Raw genomic sequence first — 15,070 nt, 5'->3', positions numbered from 1 at the left:
TCAAACACTCACACACACTCTCACACACGGACATAACATGTTATAGACGAGAACTGTTGCTGTAAGTAACAGGAGACAAGACATTGTGTGATGTCCGCGATTCCCACGTCAAAAGTATTATCTGGCTCATCTGATATGCACTTTGATCAGCCGCTTCACTTTGTAGGATTTTTACTTTGGGTGGAAAACCATATGTCAGACTCCTCTGGTGTGAAGTGAACAGGGGACTTTCAAATGTTAATACTTCCTTTGCAAGGAAATCAAAGCCATGTTGAGCATTTGATGGGGTCTTTTAATACATCTGGTCCCTCTGGTCTCCCTGCCAGTCTGCCTGTCTGAATAGCTTAATATGCACCATTACTGAGTGATTTATGCCATTGTGTGCTTCTGTCAGGCTTCACACAGGACTGCTGCAGTAAACTCTCTCTCTCTGTCTGTTTCCCTCTCTCTCTGTTTCCCTCTCTCTCTGTTTCCCTCTCTCTTTCTTCCTCTCCTCTTTTTCACTCTCTCACACACTCTTCCTCTTCTTTTCTCACTCTCTCTCTCGCTCTCTCACCCTCTCTCTCTCCCTTCTCTCTCACTCTCTTTCTCTCTCCGAATAGGAATTAATTCACACAATCAAAACCCTTCTTCCAGTCTATCTTAATGTCTGTGTCAGTGCCCTCTCCTCTGAGCTGTGTTGAGATGCAGTGTCTCGTGGAGTTCTCATTCATCCCACCCCCCTCCCCCCGGCTCCCTGCAGGTAGAGCACAGACACGAAAGGCCAAAGCTATACCCCGCTCTATAAATTATACAGCTGTTTATGACCCGCAGGCTTTAATGGACCGGTGTGTTTCTGCAGAGTCATGATAAAAGACCACCTGGGTGACACATCAATCTCACAGCCACTCACGTGGAGATCCCACAGCTGCACAGGCCTCTGATTGGTGGTCTGGCTTCGGGCCGTGGCTGTGTGCTGTCAGTCACCTCCGAAGGGAGGCGTCTGATTGATCCGCGTACCTGTCCATCATGGTTCCATTTCTTTGGCTCCTCCCCCGTTCTCATCACCTGCAGTTAGAGGGTGAGTGCCCAGGTACTTACCTGGCTGCTCCGGGAAGACTGTTTCAAAAGGGTTGTCGTTTTACATTACATTTACATTTAGTCATTTAGCAGACGCTCTTATCCAGAGCGACTTACAGTAAGTACAGGGACATTCCCCCCGAGGCATGTAGGGTGAAGTGCCTTGCCCAAGGACACAACGTCATTTGACACGGCCGGGAATCAAACTGGAAACCTTCAGATTACTAGCCCAATTCCCTAACCGCTCAGCCACCTGACTCCCCGTTTTAATGAACACACACTGTAAAAAACATATCAGGGAGTTTCAGCAGATCGGTCTCTTGCGGATTCTTCTTTATTTCTTACACACAGATGGGCACGCATGTTTACACACAAACACACACATACACACACTCACACATACACAAATTATGCTTTATTGCTCTCACTAATGTTGAAGAAATTGACGTCTTCCAGAAGGATTATCAAAAATAGAGCCTGAGACAGAATATCTTTCAAAAACTCAAGATGGCTTGGTGGTTTATTCAGCAACGCAGATGCAGCATACATACACGGAAGGTTCAAAAGGCACTCACATTTCCTTGGACATCTCATTATATAGACAAATATGAGGATCAGACCCCCGCCCTGCCAGTTCGATTCCCGGCCGTGCCAAATGACGTTGTGTCCTTGGGCAAGGCACTTCACCCTACTTGCCTCGGGGGGAATGTCCCTGTACTTACTGTAAGTCGCTCTGGATAAGAGCGTCTGCTAAATGACTAAATGTAAATGAAATGTAACATTCTAGAACATTCTAGAAGGTTCTTTAACCCGTTCCTATCCACCCCAAAACTGCGTGCGCATCCCCTGGCTCTTAAAGTGTTGATCAACTCTTCTCTTATTGGAAAAGCCCCCTCCACTTAATAACGCCTCTTCACATGTCCTCGCTTTGTATCTTCACCTCCCAGTCAGCCCAAGCCACACCTCCATCCTCTCATGCTTAACCCTTTCCTACATCCTCCATCTCTCCTTCTTCTGGCTTCCGCTCTATGTGTTTCTCCTTCTAAACTTTTGCAAGCTGTGAATCCTGGCCCTGTGTTGCTGAAGGCGTGAAGACTCCCTCCTCACTTTCACTCGTCCACTTTTGATTAGAACGCTGTGTTCTGAAGCATGCTGGGTGCAATGGGCAGCTCACACACACGCACACACACACACACACTCGCACATGGGCACACACACGGACATGAACACGGACACACATGGACCCATACCCTCGCTCGCTCACACACACACAGATCCAATCCGGAGAGACAGGCTGGGGGAGCATGGTTCCTTCAGCTCTCCATGCGTCGCCTGACAGCAGCAGAACATTGTCCTCCTCTCACCACAGCTGCTGCCAGACTATTTATAACATGATAGAGATGATGGCCCATTAAATTATGGATCCTCCTCCTGCCTTTTCTTTTGTCTTACCCGACAGAACCAGGAAATGAGAGGAACTCTCTAAAGGGAGTCTTCAGAGCTTCTGGAACGGGGGAGTCTGTTCAACATTCTCTCTGAGCCAACGTTAATGATTCCCTTTGCAGTTAACATTAATATATATTATAAGATTATAAGATATTCTCTCTATCAACAGACTAAGGGTGTTCTAGGTTTTAATGTGTGCTAGATGAAACAGGCTAGTTCTAAGGATCTGTCAGGGCACACGCATAGATGCTTTCTTTTTGGAGGGGTTTGGAGGCTACATTGTTCTGTACAGTAATCGCCTCGTCCTCATTATGGGATTCAAACTCAAGTTCTTGGTGGAGGTAGCTGGTTCGTCCGAGCTTCCTTTTGAACTGGCAGGCTAAATACAACGTCACCATGGTGACCGTGCAGGGCCTATTTCAGACACCAAACGAGGGAATCTGGTTATTTATTGAAGATCCGCCACCACCTGCTGAGAGTAAGGTGAAGGTGCCACTGCTTGTGTGTGTGTGTGTGTTGTGTGTGAGTTTGTGTGCTTGTGATGTGTGTGAGAGTTTGTGTGAGAGTGAGTTTGTGTGTGTGTGTGCTGTGTTGTGTGTGTTGTCCCATGTGGTCTGTATTGTTCCCGTGGTGGTGAATTAGGCAGATGGTTCTCAGTCAAGTCTTGGCAACCGGAGATCGGGGCAGCTCTATTCTCCACTGTTTGTACATCCTGTAACCTCCCACCCAACCACCCACACACACACACACACACAGACCCACACACACACAGACCCACACACACACTGACAAGCACACACATGCACGCACAGACTGAAAAGCACACACACACCCACAGACACACACAGACAGACACACTAACAAACACACACATGAACACACACACAGACACACACACACACACAGAGACACACACACAGTGTTTCTGTCTGTTAGACTCTGTTTTCTGATTGGAGTGACGTCTTCGGAGCCAAGTGATCAAACTCCTTCTCTCAGCTGTCACTTGCAGGAGCTGCAGTTCTGTTTCTCCTCCCCCCAGATCTCACAACCAACCCCTCCTCACCAGCGTGTCCTCCTCCCCCCCAGATCTCACAACCAACCCCTCCTCACCAGCGTGTCCTCCTCCCCCCCAGATCTCACAACCAACCCCTCCTCACCAGCGTGTCCTCCTCCCCCCCAGATCTCACAACCAACCCCTCCTCACCAGCGTGTCCTGGATCAGGTGCTGCAGACTGAACAAGAGCAGTAGAGTGCTCCTAATTACAGAGCTCAGGTGCCCTCCGGGCAGCCATCTACACCCCCAGGCAGGTAAAGAGGTGGTGTATTACCTCAGGAGATTGGAGGAGGGGAGGGAAGGGGAGAGGGGGAGGGAGAGAGAAATGTGGAGGGGATCTAGTAGAGAGGCGTGCCGGTGTACCACAGAAGCACACAGAAACAGCATAGTAGCATAGGAGAGCAGTAGAGACAAGAGCCCTGTTCCTGGATCCTGCCCCCCTCACAGAGAGACAGTTCCTCAGATGTAAGGGCGCCTGTGAACCGTATTTACACTTGTTCTAACCTTTTGGTGCCGGCCTCGGCCAACTGTGTGCCTGATTGAGAGAGTCACTGTCAGTAGGGGACTTAAATTACGCCTTATTGTTCAGAGCCTCACTGCTTCTGCTGGTTCCTGGGCCACCGCGCCTCCCTCCAAGGTCCCTCGCTCAGATACGCCAGCTTTGCCCTCTCCTGGATGGAGGCGGGACTGCGACGGCATCTGTCAGCTCTCTGCTCGGCATCTCCAAGGTCATGACATATTCTAGAATCTAGAATTCTAGAATATTTATTACAAAATATCCACTCCTATAATATCATTTCTGGCATGGTCACTGCTGGTATATATATTCTAGAGTATTCATTCTGAAATACAAATTCTAGAACATTCATTCTAGATTCTAGAATGTTCATGTTCAAGACGTTCGTTCCAAACCCCGGTTTCTCCCCCTCCATCGCCTTATCGTCAGCCTGTCTGTGACGAGCGGAGCTCCATCAGCCGGCAGCTCCACGTCCACAAGCCTGAGCCCGTCCCTCCCTGCGGAGCCACGCTCAGGACGCTGCCAGGCCCAGAATCACAACCAGACACACGCACCACCAGACGGGCAGACAACCCTGGCATCATCGCCACGCAACCAGACCATCGTCCAGTAGGGATGCATGCCCTCTGGGGCCTCCTACCCCCTCCCAGCCCTCCCCAGCCCCCCCCTCCTCTCCCCAGCTCCCTGCTCCCAGCTCGGTCAGACCTTCCAGCCTCCCTGCCTCTCCAGCAGCTGGACGCTGGACCCCAAGCCCCACCATGGGTCCCCTCCCCGGGTCGACAGTCCTCCTCCGCACCCTGGTCCTGCTCTGCTCCCTGCTGCTCGCTCACGGTAAGGGGCCTCTGGGAGGCAGGATGGTTTGTGGCATCATGTTTGTGTAATGTGTGTTTGTTGTTTCTTTGTCTCTGTGGGTATGTCACAGTATATGAGAAGACGAAATGTATTTTATTATTGTGCGTTGACATCCTCTTTACGGCTGTGCTGTTCAGTGCTTGAAGTCCTTCGCTCCAGTTGTAACCTACAGTATTTGACAGTGTGGTTGTCCTGACTGCAGCCTAAATGTTAATGCTATTCATCTCTGGTGCTTATGTAAACTCTCACACTGACTGGCCCCACACTCTGACCTTTCTAAAGGCCAGCACAAACTCTCCGACCCCCCACGCACACCCACACACACACACATCCACACACATGCTTAAACACAGACATGCATGCATTTTCAAAATCATATACACTGCACTTTCATATAGACTGAGGTACATTTTCAGATGCTCTAACATTAACCCTTGTGCTGCCTTCGGGTCACATGACCCAAAGGTTCATAACGAACCATCGTTGTGTTTACCCAATTTTACCCAATACAAAAACAAATACAAATAATTTTCTTTTAACCTTTGCAATGTGGGGGGTCTGAGACAACTCAACGGTTAAAAGAAAAGGCTTCACTTTTGTATGCGGTAAAGTTGTCGCAATATGATGGTGGGTCACAATGACTTATGGGTCAGAATGACCCGAAGATAACACAAGGGTTAAGAGCTTGCATTTGTATGTGTCGTGTGTGTATACATGTCTGTGTGTGTGTCTCTGTGTGTGTGTTCCAGCCCAGGCGCTCCAGTGTTTGGGCTGTAACGTGGTCCAAGGAGGGAGGTACGTGGACGTGGGCTGTGCCAACCCTGTGGTCATCACCTGCTCTCACTCACACCAGGGGTTCAAACAGCGCTTCTGCATACACACACAGAGCAGTCAGTATCAGCCACCTCCCTCTCCTTCCCTCCTTTTCCTCCCTCCCTCCTTTCATCCCTTCCTCCCTCCCTTCCTTTCTCCCTCACCATCTTTGCCTTCCTTCTCCACATTCCTTCTCTCCTTTCTCAACCCCTCCCTCTCTAATTCTCTGCCTCTGTGTGTGTGTGTGCATGCAGTGGCCCTAGGCATGGTTCTGACCCGCGGCTGTGCTACGTCTCGTCACTGCCAGCAGAAGGAGCTTCCTGGCGTCGCCATCCACTGCTGCTCCTCCGACCTGTGTAACAGCGGCGCCTGCTGGAGGCCTGTGGGACTGCACTGGCTGGCAGCTCTGGGGCTGCTGGGAGTTTACCAGCAGTGATCGAAGGGGCTACTGGCGGACTTCCTTAGATGATGGTAGGAGATTCTGCAATCATGTTCCTCAGACGAAACGAAGAGCACAACTGGAGAATGACACTGAGACCCTTGACTGACCCAGAGGTCATACTGTTGTATATTTCGTGTACACACACAAACTTTGGAGGCTGTTATGTGTTCTAGTTCTGAGAGCCGGTCAGGACATGTACAGTATGGAAAGTGTGCAGACAAGTTGTGGGACTGAAAGCTAGATAATCTTTTCTCCCCCCCCCCCCCCCCCCCCCCCATTATAAATTGTGAAACGCACTACCAGAGACGATGTGATGTTCAAACAGAACAGGAATTTAATTCATAGGTCAAATAACAAAACAAACACCTCTAACTTATTTTTTTTGTACAACATGGAGAAAAAAAACCCCTGTAATCTTCCTGCTTTTTTCTTCACAAATCCAAACTCTCCACCAATCAGGACCTGGAAAAGGTATATGACATAAAAAGGCATCCAATAAGAAACCGAAGCTGAACGAGCCTGTCTGATACAGAGGTTAAGTGGTAGCCGGATGACATCACTACTGTGATGTCATCTCACATAAGTGATGTCATCTCCAGAGCTACAGGGCAAGAAGCTGAAGAGTGAAACAATGTAAACCATCACAAACCTTTGAACGGGGAGTAGGGGGAGGATGAAGAGAGGGAGGGATGGAGGGAGGGGAGGTGGGGATGGAGGAAGGAAGGGATGGTTGAAGGAGGGAGCGACCTTGTTTTCAGGAGAGTTAGGGCTGGTTAGACAGCATAACCTGGACCTAGAGAAAACATGCCAATGGAAGGAGGGGTCTGTATCTCAATCTCATACCACAGGGTGGTAAGCCCCGTGCAGGAGTTAGGGCGCCAAACAATCGGGGTTATATTCAACTGGTTAAAAATAAATAACACATGGAGAATTTTGTTACTGTTTAAGACATTGTCAATGCATGGGCCTGATCACTCATTAAAATTAGAGTTCCCAAAAAACAAAACGTTTACTTCTATGTGTGAGAACTAAGGAGAACCTTCCAGTGTTCCGCTGTGATTGGCCGAGGAACCTGACAAAGATTGCGCAAGTGACGACGATGGCAGTGGTGTTGTTGGTTGGTTTGGTGGTAGTGGCTCTGCTCCGAGGGAGATGTGGCGGTCCACAAACGTCTTTAATGAGCCCTCTTCACAGGGTCAGTCTGGGGGCGGGACATAGTGTAAGGGGAGGAGCATGGAGCAGGATGGGGCGGGGCTAAGGGCTGGGGGGCGTGGTCTAGCAGTCACTCTTCCACAGTTTGATGGTTTTGTCGTTCTCCAGCGAGGCCGAGGCGATCAGGTTCTCTGTCGGATGGCAGGCGGTGGAGATCACCACGTCTACACACACACACACACACGAGTACAAGGATGAGCCTTTGCCATAGTATCCAAGACAGAAGAGAGTTACTATGGTTACAGTGGAACAGGGTTGCCGTGGTTATTCTGACGGAACCCCAAGATGAGTTCATGCATCAGAGTAACTTCTTGGTACAGCAACTTTTAGCACGCTGTGTGTTTGAAACGTGCATTACTGTTGGTCTTCTACACGTATGTTAGACTCTCACCTGTGTGTCCCTGCAACTTCTGGACAATCTCTTTGGTCTGGAGGTTCCATATGTACACCATGCTGTCCTCTGAGCCTGAAACGATCCACTACACACACACACACGTGTAAATGGACCACGTAAAGTCTGGACAGCAGTGATGATCAGATCTACAGAGCGCCCACCTTGCCTCCCGTGACAGAGAAGTTAGCAAAGACGCAGTACTTCTCATTCTTGTGGCCCGTGTAAGTCTTCAGGCACTGGAACAGGACATCAGTCATCACCACGGGCAAATATCAACGTAGATATGTGTGTGTGTGTGAACCCTCCTTACCTTCCCTTTACTGTAATCCCAAAGCTTTAGGGTGCTGAGAGGAAATCAGATCAAAGTTAGAGAAAAGAATCCACAGAGCACACATGTATATCTGTGTAATGAGCCTGTCTTAGGTGTTCAGGGGAACTGACTTGTCCAGAGTCGCAGCCAGGATGTATTTGCCGTTGGGGGAGAACTTGACGAACGAGACCGGCGGGTTGTCATCGTCTGGAGGGAAAACAAACAGCGTGTTGACATGTACCTCAGGAGAGACAGCGGAGAAAGAAGGAGAGACACGACGAGAGGAGAGAGATCCTGCCAGTCCAACTCACCGATCAGAGTTTTAAGACACTGTCCCGATGCTGTGTCCCAAATACGACTTTGGAACCAAACAAACAAACACGTCATGAATGGCGATGCAAAACGTTAGATACTCGTCTACATGCTGGAGAGGGGGGAGAGGGACTAACCACAGGCCGTCGTAGCTGCTGGACACAATGAGAGACCCGTCCCTGTTGAAGTGGACCTGGACACACACACACACACACAGGTAAGGCTTTCTGACAAACAAGTTGAGCACAGTCATGTGTGATGTTCTCTCCTCTGTCTGTCTGTCTGTCTGTCTGTGTGTGTGTGTGAGGTTGTGTGTGTGAGGTGGTGTGTGTGTGTGAGGTGGTGTGTGTGTGTGTGTGTGAGGTGGTGTGTGTGTGTGAGGTGGTGTGTGTGTGTGTGAGGTGGTGTGTGTGTGTGTGAGGTGGTGTGTGTGTGTGTCCTGGTCCTTACAGCCGATACTGGATCTGAATGTGCCGGGAGGGTCTTCAGACATTTCCCAGTCTTCACGTCCCAGATCCTCACACTCTCGTCAAACTACAGGAGGAAAACAGAGAAATAAGCCCATGACATGACCATCTATGGCCCAACTACGACCTCAGCAGATCATCAACACTGTCTGCTTCTTCAAATGTAAACGTAACATCCAGTCGAATCCCACATCTGTTTGATTGAAACTCTGACACGATGGCGTTGAGGTACAGTTGATGACGTTACAGACAGATGCCAAATAAACAGCCCGCTTTACGGTAGGTCTTCTAAAATGTATTTTTGGCATTTTGTATGGTTTATTGGACAGTTTGTAAATGAAGTGTGACTAGAAAGGCGGGAGGGGGAGAGAGAGAGAAGGGAAGACATGCACCAAAGGGCCCAGATCGGATTCGATCCGGTTGTTGATTGTGACTTACCGATCCAGAGACCACCAAGTTGGACTGAGGGTTGAAGTTACAACAAAAGACGTAGTTGCTGTGGCCTTTCAGAGTCTTAAGACATTTACCCTGCAGACACACAACAAATAGACACACAGTCACAACAGCAGAGGGCTGTTTGGTTAGGATGATGATGATGAAGATAATCTGAATAACGAGGATGACACGATGGGGCGGAGGCCTAAACTGGTCGATGACGCGAGCTGGGGCATCACGCCAGTCTTGCTGCAAGTGACAGAGGAGATGATGTGTGGTGATTTGGGATTAACGCGATCATGGAGGATGACACGTCCGTACCGAACTGTTGTCCCAGATCTTCAGGGTCTTGTCGTCCGACGCCGAGACCAGGAGGTTGGAGTCTGACGACCAAGACACATCGGAGATGCCCTGGAGGACACACACAGGCGTGGCTTTAGAGGCAGACATTAAGGACCTGTCCCGACCAATAATTAAAAAGATCACTGACACAGCCCCAACAATAATAACAGCAGAGCAGGGCTAGCGTTAGCATTTAGGGTTTGTGCTCCACCCCCCTCCTCCATGTTCATACCAGACATACACTCTTGCACACGCCACTGACCACACTGACATCTCGTTTCATGTCTGACTGGATGATCTGAGCTGTGTCGTTTACGGCACACACTTACGAGCTTGTGACCTGCTATCGACTTCTCAAACTTCCCATCGTACGCTCCCCAGATCTTGATGAGTTTGTCTGCAGCTGAAAGGTTTCAGATCAGAGTGTGGTTGTTAGTTGGACATCATAGGGTAGGTAGGGTTTAGACCGTACATGATGTCAGAGACTGTCTTACATGAGCTGGCCAGCCACTCTCCGTTGGGGCTGAACTTGACCGACGAGACTGCCTTAGTGTGTCCTGCCAGGGTAAACTTGACAGTGTAGTTGGGCTTTGCTGGGTTCGACTGTAAAGGTAAACAAGTGTTTCACTCAAAGGGTGAACTGTTGAGTGTGCTGCCCTCAATAACGGTACCATTTACAAAGGTAAAAACTTATCACTAGTCTTTGCGAGTCCAACATCAAGTTGTTTTTGCTGCATTAACCGAAACGTATATTGACAAGTCTTACGTCAAGACATGCGTGAGTTATCTGAAGGAATCAATATGCTGACGCGGCTGGAATCAGTCACCTTGTCACGCTAGCAAGCTAGCTCCCTACCTAGAACCTCACCTTGCTCCCAGACCCAGATGACGACTGTTTGATGTCTGCATCAGGCTTCTTGTCTTCCGTTGCCATGATGTCCTGTAACCTGGGAAACGATGGAAATTAATCACTCAATGCGTCAACGACAACAACAATATCCGGTGAACATATAAAGATAGCTAATCACATACATAAAGTTGAAGAAGGAAGCTCAACCAGCCAACTACCGAGCTGGCTCGCTAACTTCGTGGTCACATAACGTTTACTAGCTAACGTCGTTAGCAGTATAGTTCTAGCTGTTCAATACCGCGTGATGATTGTCATGATTGGACTAGTATCAGTAAAATAGACTAGACATGTTTTGATCTGCACGTCTTATATTTACCGTTGTTATTCACAAGGGGCACGTTATTTTATTCAGAAATGGATGAAGGTAGACAGACAGCAAGCTACACCCCAGGAAAGCTAAGCTACACTGGCAGGTTAGCTAGAAATATGGTGACAAGTTGTATAATACTGCGCACGTGCGATAGTTAGTTTACAATACGGACGGCAACTGCACAGGGACAACTTTTGCAAACAATGATGAATGACATTACAGTAAACTTTAGAGAAAATCAACTGTTTGGTTTCATTCTTTTATTAACTTCGCAGACATAGTGGAATTAATTGAAATTGAAAGGCACAGTGACTTCACAACCGGACTAATATTTTCCTAAAACAAAATAATATAAAAATATATTCATATTATTTATGAAAGTCCATTGCCGATCATTTAGAACCAATCCTGCCTCTACCACGAAAATTAACAAGTTACAGTGCATATGGTAATCATCCGACGTTGTAACAGTACTAACCTTTCAACAAAAATAAAAGTAGAGTCCTCATTCATCAATGATGCAAACTTTTTTTTCCAAAACTTGGAATACTTGTGATATTTGTGTATGAAATGTAAGGAGTGAAAGTAAAAAGTTCTCAGAAAAATAAATAGTAAAGTACTGATACCAGAAAAATCTACTCAAGTACAGTAACAAAGTATTGAACTACACTGCCATCCCTTGTTCCCAATGCCCATGACATCATATCCTGTTATCATTTTAAGGGCTTGGGCCGGGTCCTCTGAAAAAGCTCCCTGTATCTCTCCGTCTGATAGAAGTCAGACTCCACAGCCTCCCCAGAGTCATTCAGCGTGAGGAAAATATTGCCGTTGGCCTCGGTGACCTTGTGAACCCTCTGCTTGATCCCCTTGGAGCGCCAGGTGGGTTTGGGGGGCTTAACTGAGGGGTCGACAGCCTGGTACAGCCCCTCCCCCTCCGCCAGAGTGATCTTGTACTTGTGCCACGGACACACGATGCACTTGTGTCCATTAAAATCCTGTCAACAACAAACACAACAACAAACACAATTAAGCCAAACAGTTTTAGTGAAGTAAGAGAGAGCCCTGTGGGGCTAGACGAATATACAGAAGCTCGTCCTTACCTCAATGTCTCCTCCTTGAAGTGGACCACCTGAATCTGGGCAGAGAAGGCAATCACAGTGACTGACTACACAGAACACTGATCGTCTTACAGAAATGTACACATTGCTGGTACTTTTGTTTTGCTTTGATTATTTCGGTCTCAACCACAATCTCTGTCACACACACGTGTGTGCGCACAGACAGGTACAGAAGGCGTGCGCGCGCACACACACACACACACATTCCTTACGGTAACATCGCACATCCATGGCATGAAACTCCCCTTGATAGTAGAGGACCAGCACATCCCTGCAGTCGTTCACCCTCATCACCACTCTCCGAGCCTGCATGATATCCTCTCTCCTCCCAATGAAGTGTGGGGAGGGAGGTGGAGAGGCAGAAGAGGAGGGAGGTTGAGATGCAGAGGAGGAGGGATGTGAAGAGGCAGAAGAGGAGGGAGGTTGAGAGGCAGAGGGAAGTGGAGAGGCAGAGGAGGAGGGAGATGGAGAGGCAGAAAAGGAGGGAGGTGGCGAGGCAGAAGAGGAGGGAAATGGAGAAGTATTCTCTTCCTCAGAGGACATGCCGGTACTTTTCCACAGCAAGATGTCCTAATAATGGAGAGAGTGAGTGAGCGAGAGATTGAAAAAGAGTAATTCGGTGCATTGAATTGCGTGCGTGTGTGTGCTGTCACAGCCCAGTGTGAAACGTTTTTTGCCAACCTACCGTTCTTAAAACAGCCCCAAACTTGCCAAACTAACGATGGTCAAACAATTCTCTAAATTGCCCTGTGCCTTGGCTAAAGAGTTTTAAGGCTTGTGCGGGGTGCATGCCGTTTTCTGGTTGGCGATGCTACAACAGCACGTGTCTGATTGAATGACTGACAGATGTCAAAAGCTAATAACTCACCGCGACACTCTTTGGTAGAGCTGAACATCGTAGCTATCTCAAAATAACATACTGCACGTGAATGTTCAAGAAGACTCTTATCTGTATCCTACATGTTAGGCGTATGAATATGTGGCATTTATCTGCATACTAGCTCTCTCCTTGTGAGAAGGCATTTCTAGAGTACCGCTACCGTTGAATACACCATACAGGGTTATGTTCTTTTATTTTGTGTTACAGTTAGTATTGTCCCTAGTGAAACACATTTCGTCGCAACTCGCTGCCCTGCAGCTGTCTTCTGATAGGTCTGTGCGTTCAGCGGGAAGGAGTGCGGTCACTTAAACCGTTCGTCGTTATGGAGATGTCTGTGTACGGAAACATCAGAAGATTACCTGGGCTATGTGTGACAAATGCATACACTTCTGGTAGATACATTACGATACAGCAATTGAAGCAGATTCTCCCAGAACCATGCTACATGGAGCAAAAAGGACGAAGAAAGACACTCTTATAGGTGAGTCCACTGTTGTGAAACTAAAACGTGTGGAATTAAATTTACTATAATTGCCATCCACATGTCTCTCAAGCTACGAGTACAGTCCGTGGTCATCACATTCCACAAATTACAAACCAAGTATGAACACAAGTGCGCCTTGACACTTGGTGCAAGCAAATGTCATAGCATCAGCTGTTCAGACTACTGTAGCTAGCTAGAGCTGGAACAACTGTTGCTTGGCTGCCTCTGCTATATTTATCATAGTTGGACTGAGGCCTAGCCCAGCTATGTGTGACACACAGTCAGTAAGGCTGTGCCCCGACTCTATCCGCACGCAGTCTCACGTTTCAACACTGACATCACACCGACCTCCTGCTGTCGGCTTACCAGCCTGTTCTGACTGAGTGCCCTTGCAATCACTCATCAACACAACAGTATTCTAGGAAGCGAGTTGTGTGTTGAGAGCATAGAGTTGTCCTGCAAGTATAGATAAACTAGTGGGCTACTGTGTCAAACGATAGTTTAGATTAGTTGAGCTGCTGTATGACTGGTGCTGACATGACAGCTTGGAGTGACCGCTAATCTGATGGAGAGACCACCACAAATCCTCTTACAGGGGTCAGGTGCACGAGCACATGTCAGAGGAGGTAGAAGAGAGGAAGGAGGAGGAGAAGAAGAAGGAGGTGGAGAGGAGATGACATCATGCCTGTACGAGTGCCTGTGTGAGGTTGGTTTGCAGCGTCACTATCACAGGTGAGGTCACAACTCAGGTGAGTCTGAAGCCTCGAACCAGCCAAGACTCTGATTGGTTCATAATGTCAACATCGCGCCTTTATCTCTCAGTTTACTTGTTTAATTGGCTAATTGGCAGTAAATCTGTCTGCAGTCGGACTGAAAACGACCCGTCATTGCTTCCGTTTTGGACTATTAACCCCTTTGTAGTTTGGCTGTTTGGAGGCTTGGGTTGTAGAAGCTTGTAGAAGCTTTTGGAGGTTGTGGTTGGAGTTCCACCTGCTACAGCTGTTTGTCCCTGCAGGTTTGCAGCGCTGGGCATCCACCAGGCTGCCCAGCTGTCGAGGCTCACCATGGAGGACTACCCCCACCTGGGGGTCCTACACATGGACGACCGAGCCCGGCTCTACCGCCTGGTGCAGGTGGTCAAGACCCTGGATGAGGACGATCACGGGGATGATGAAGATGGTGGTGATGATGATGATGATGGTGGTGATGATGATGATGGTGGTGATGGAAGGACTCCGACCCGCAGGCAGCTGGACTTCAGCGGCGGGGAGACCTCCCGGTCTCAACCCAGACAAGGCAGGGCGGGGACGGGTGTCCGTGTCCGTGACAACCACACTGAACGGATCTCGCAGGTCATCGGAAGACCGACCAACCGCAGCTCTCAGACCAGAGAGACAGCCAGACCGTTATCCAATCACAAACCCTCGCTGAAATGCGCCGCAGCGGCACGACACGGAGGCGGCAGGCTGACCAATCAGAGCGTCGACCTCTGGAATGAGGACACGCCTGTTCATGGGGGGACGATGACACGCCAGAGGGGCAGAGAGGATCATGGGACGCCTGTAAGAAGGCCTCGGCCCACACGCGTGTCCGAGTCTCCTGGCTACAACTACGGTCTTCCGCTCAGCTCCCCAGTAACTAACAGGAAGTAGGTTCACCCTGTCGTCAGGGGCAACATCTAGGTGCTGCATCTCCTGTTATTTGTTATTGTGT

General features: G+C 48.8%; 2 protein-coding genes across 4 annotated transcripts; both read right to left on the bottom strand.

Annotated features, from left to right (window-relative positions):
* Positions 1–6,494: 6,494 nt before the first annotated feature.
* On the bottom strand, positions 6,495–11,039 carry LOC134015021 (WD repeat-containing protein 5-like). Of its 2 annotated transcripts, XR_009929054.1 has the most exons (15): positions 10,882–11,039; positions 10,524–10,602; positions 10,150–10,258; positions 9,985–10,058; positions 9,635–9,724; positions 9,317–9,406; positions 8,862–8,945; positions 8,549–8,604; positions 8,411–8,457; positions 8,231–8,306; positions 8,100–8,133; positions 7,951–8,025; positions 7,787–7,874; positions 7,197–7,559; positions 6,495–6,645 (listed from the first exon to the last, which is right to left on the bottom strand). XR_009929054.1 is itself a non-coding variant. In XM_062454290.1 (14 exons), the coding sequence occupies exons 2-14, from the start codon at positions 10,587–10,589 to the stop codon at positions 7,459–7,461; spliced, it is 990 nt and encodes a 329-aa protein (XP_062310274.1). In that variant the 5' UTR covers positions 10,590–10,602; positions 10,882–11,039; the 3' UTR covers positions 6,495–7,458. The 2 variants fall into 2 exon arrangements, 1 of the variants encoding a protein (XP_062310274.1); XM_062454290.1 differs by having other exon boundaries at positions 6,495–7,559.
* An 81-nt stretch (positions 11,040–11,120) lies between these two features.
* On the bottom strand, positions 11,121–13,064 carry LOC134015022 (Rieske domain-containing protein). Of its 2 annotated transcripts, none has more exons than XM_062454291.1 (4): positions 12,862–13,064; positions 12,206–12,563; positions 11,976–12,010; positions 11,121–11,870 (listed from the first exon to the last, which is right to left on the bottom strand). In XM_062454291.1, the coding sequence occupies exons 2-4, from the start codon at positions 12,534–12,536 to the stop codon at positions 11,589–11,591; spliced, it is 648 nt and encodes a 215-aa protein (XP_062310275.1). In that variant the 5' UTR covers positions 12,537–12,563; positions 12,862–13,064; the 3' UTR covers positions 11,121–11,588. The 2 variants fall into 2 exon arrangements, with proteins under 2 accessions (XP_062310275.1, XP_062310276.1); XM_062454292.1 differs by having other exon boundaries at positions 12,206–12,315; positions 12,862–13,063.
* Positions 13,065–15,070: the final 2,006 nt, after the last annotated feature.

The sequence above is a fragment of the Osmerus eperlanus genome, chromosome 28 (genome assembly GCF_963692335.1).
Source record: "Osmerus eperlanus chromosome 28, fOsmEpe2.1, whole genome shotgun sequence".
NCBI lineage: Eukaryota > Metazoa > Chordata > Actinopteri > Osmeriformes > Osmeridae > Osmerus > Osmerus eperlanus.
This window is presented reverse-complemented; position numbering and strand designations above follow the sequence as displayed.

Bases quoted from the DNA above. Each gene is read 5' to 3' on its own strand.
- LOC134015021 (XM_062454290.1), bottom strand. From the start codon at position 10,589: ATGGCAACGGAAGACAAGAAGCCTGATGCAGACATCAAACAGTCGTCA. The intron at 8,134-8,230 runs GTCAGTTCCCCT...ATTTCCTCTCAG, and splicing joins CTGGCTGCGACTCTGGACAA to CACCCTAAAGCTTTGGGATT. The intron at 8,026-8,099 runs GTAAGGAGGGTT...GTCCTGTTCCAG, and splicing joins GGGATTACAGTAAAGGGAAG to TGCCTGAAGACTTACACGGG.
- LOC134015022 (XM_062454291.1), bottom strand. From the start codon at position 12,536: ATGTCCTCTGAGGAAGAGAATACTTCTCCATTTCCCTCCTCTTCTGCC. The intron at 12,011-12,205 runs GTAAGGAATGTG...TTCTCTGCCCAG, and splicing joins CATGGATGTGCGATGTTACC to ATTCAGGTGGTCCACTTCAA. The intron at 11,871-11,975 runs GTAAGGACGAGC...TGTTGTTGACAG, and splicing joins TTCAAGGAGGAGACATTGAG to GATTTTAATGGACACAAGTG.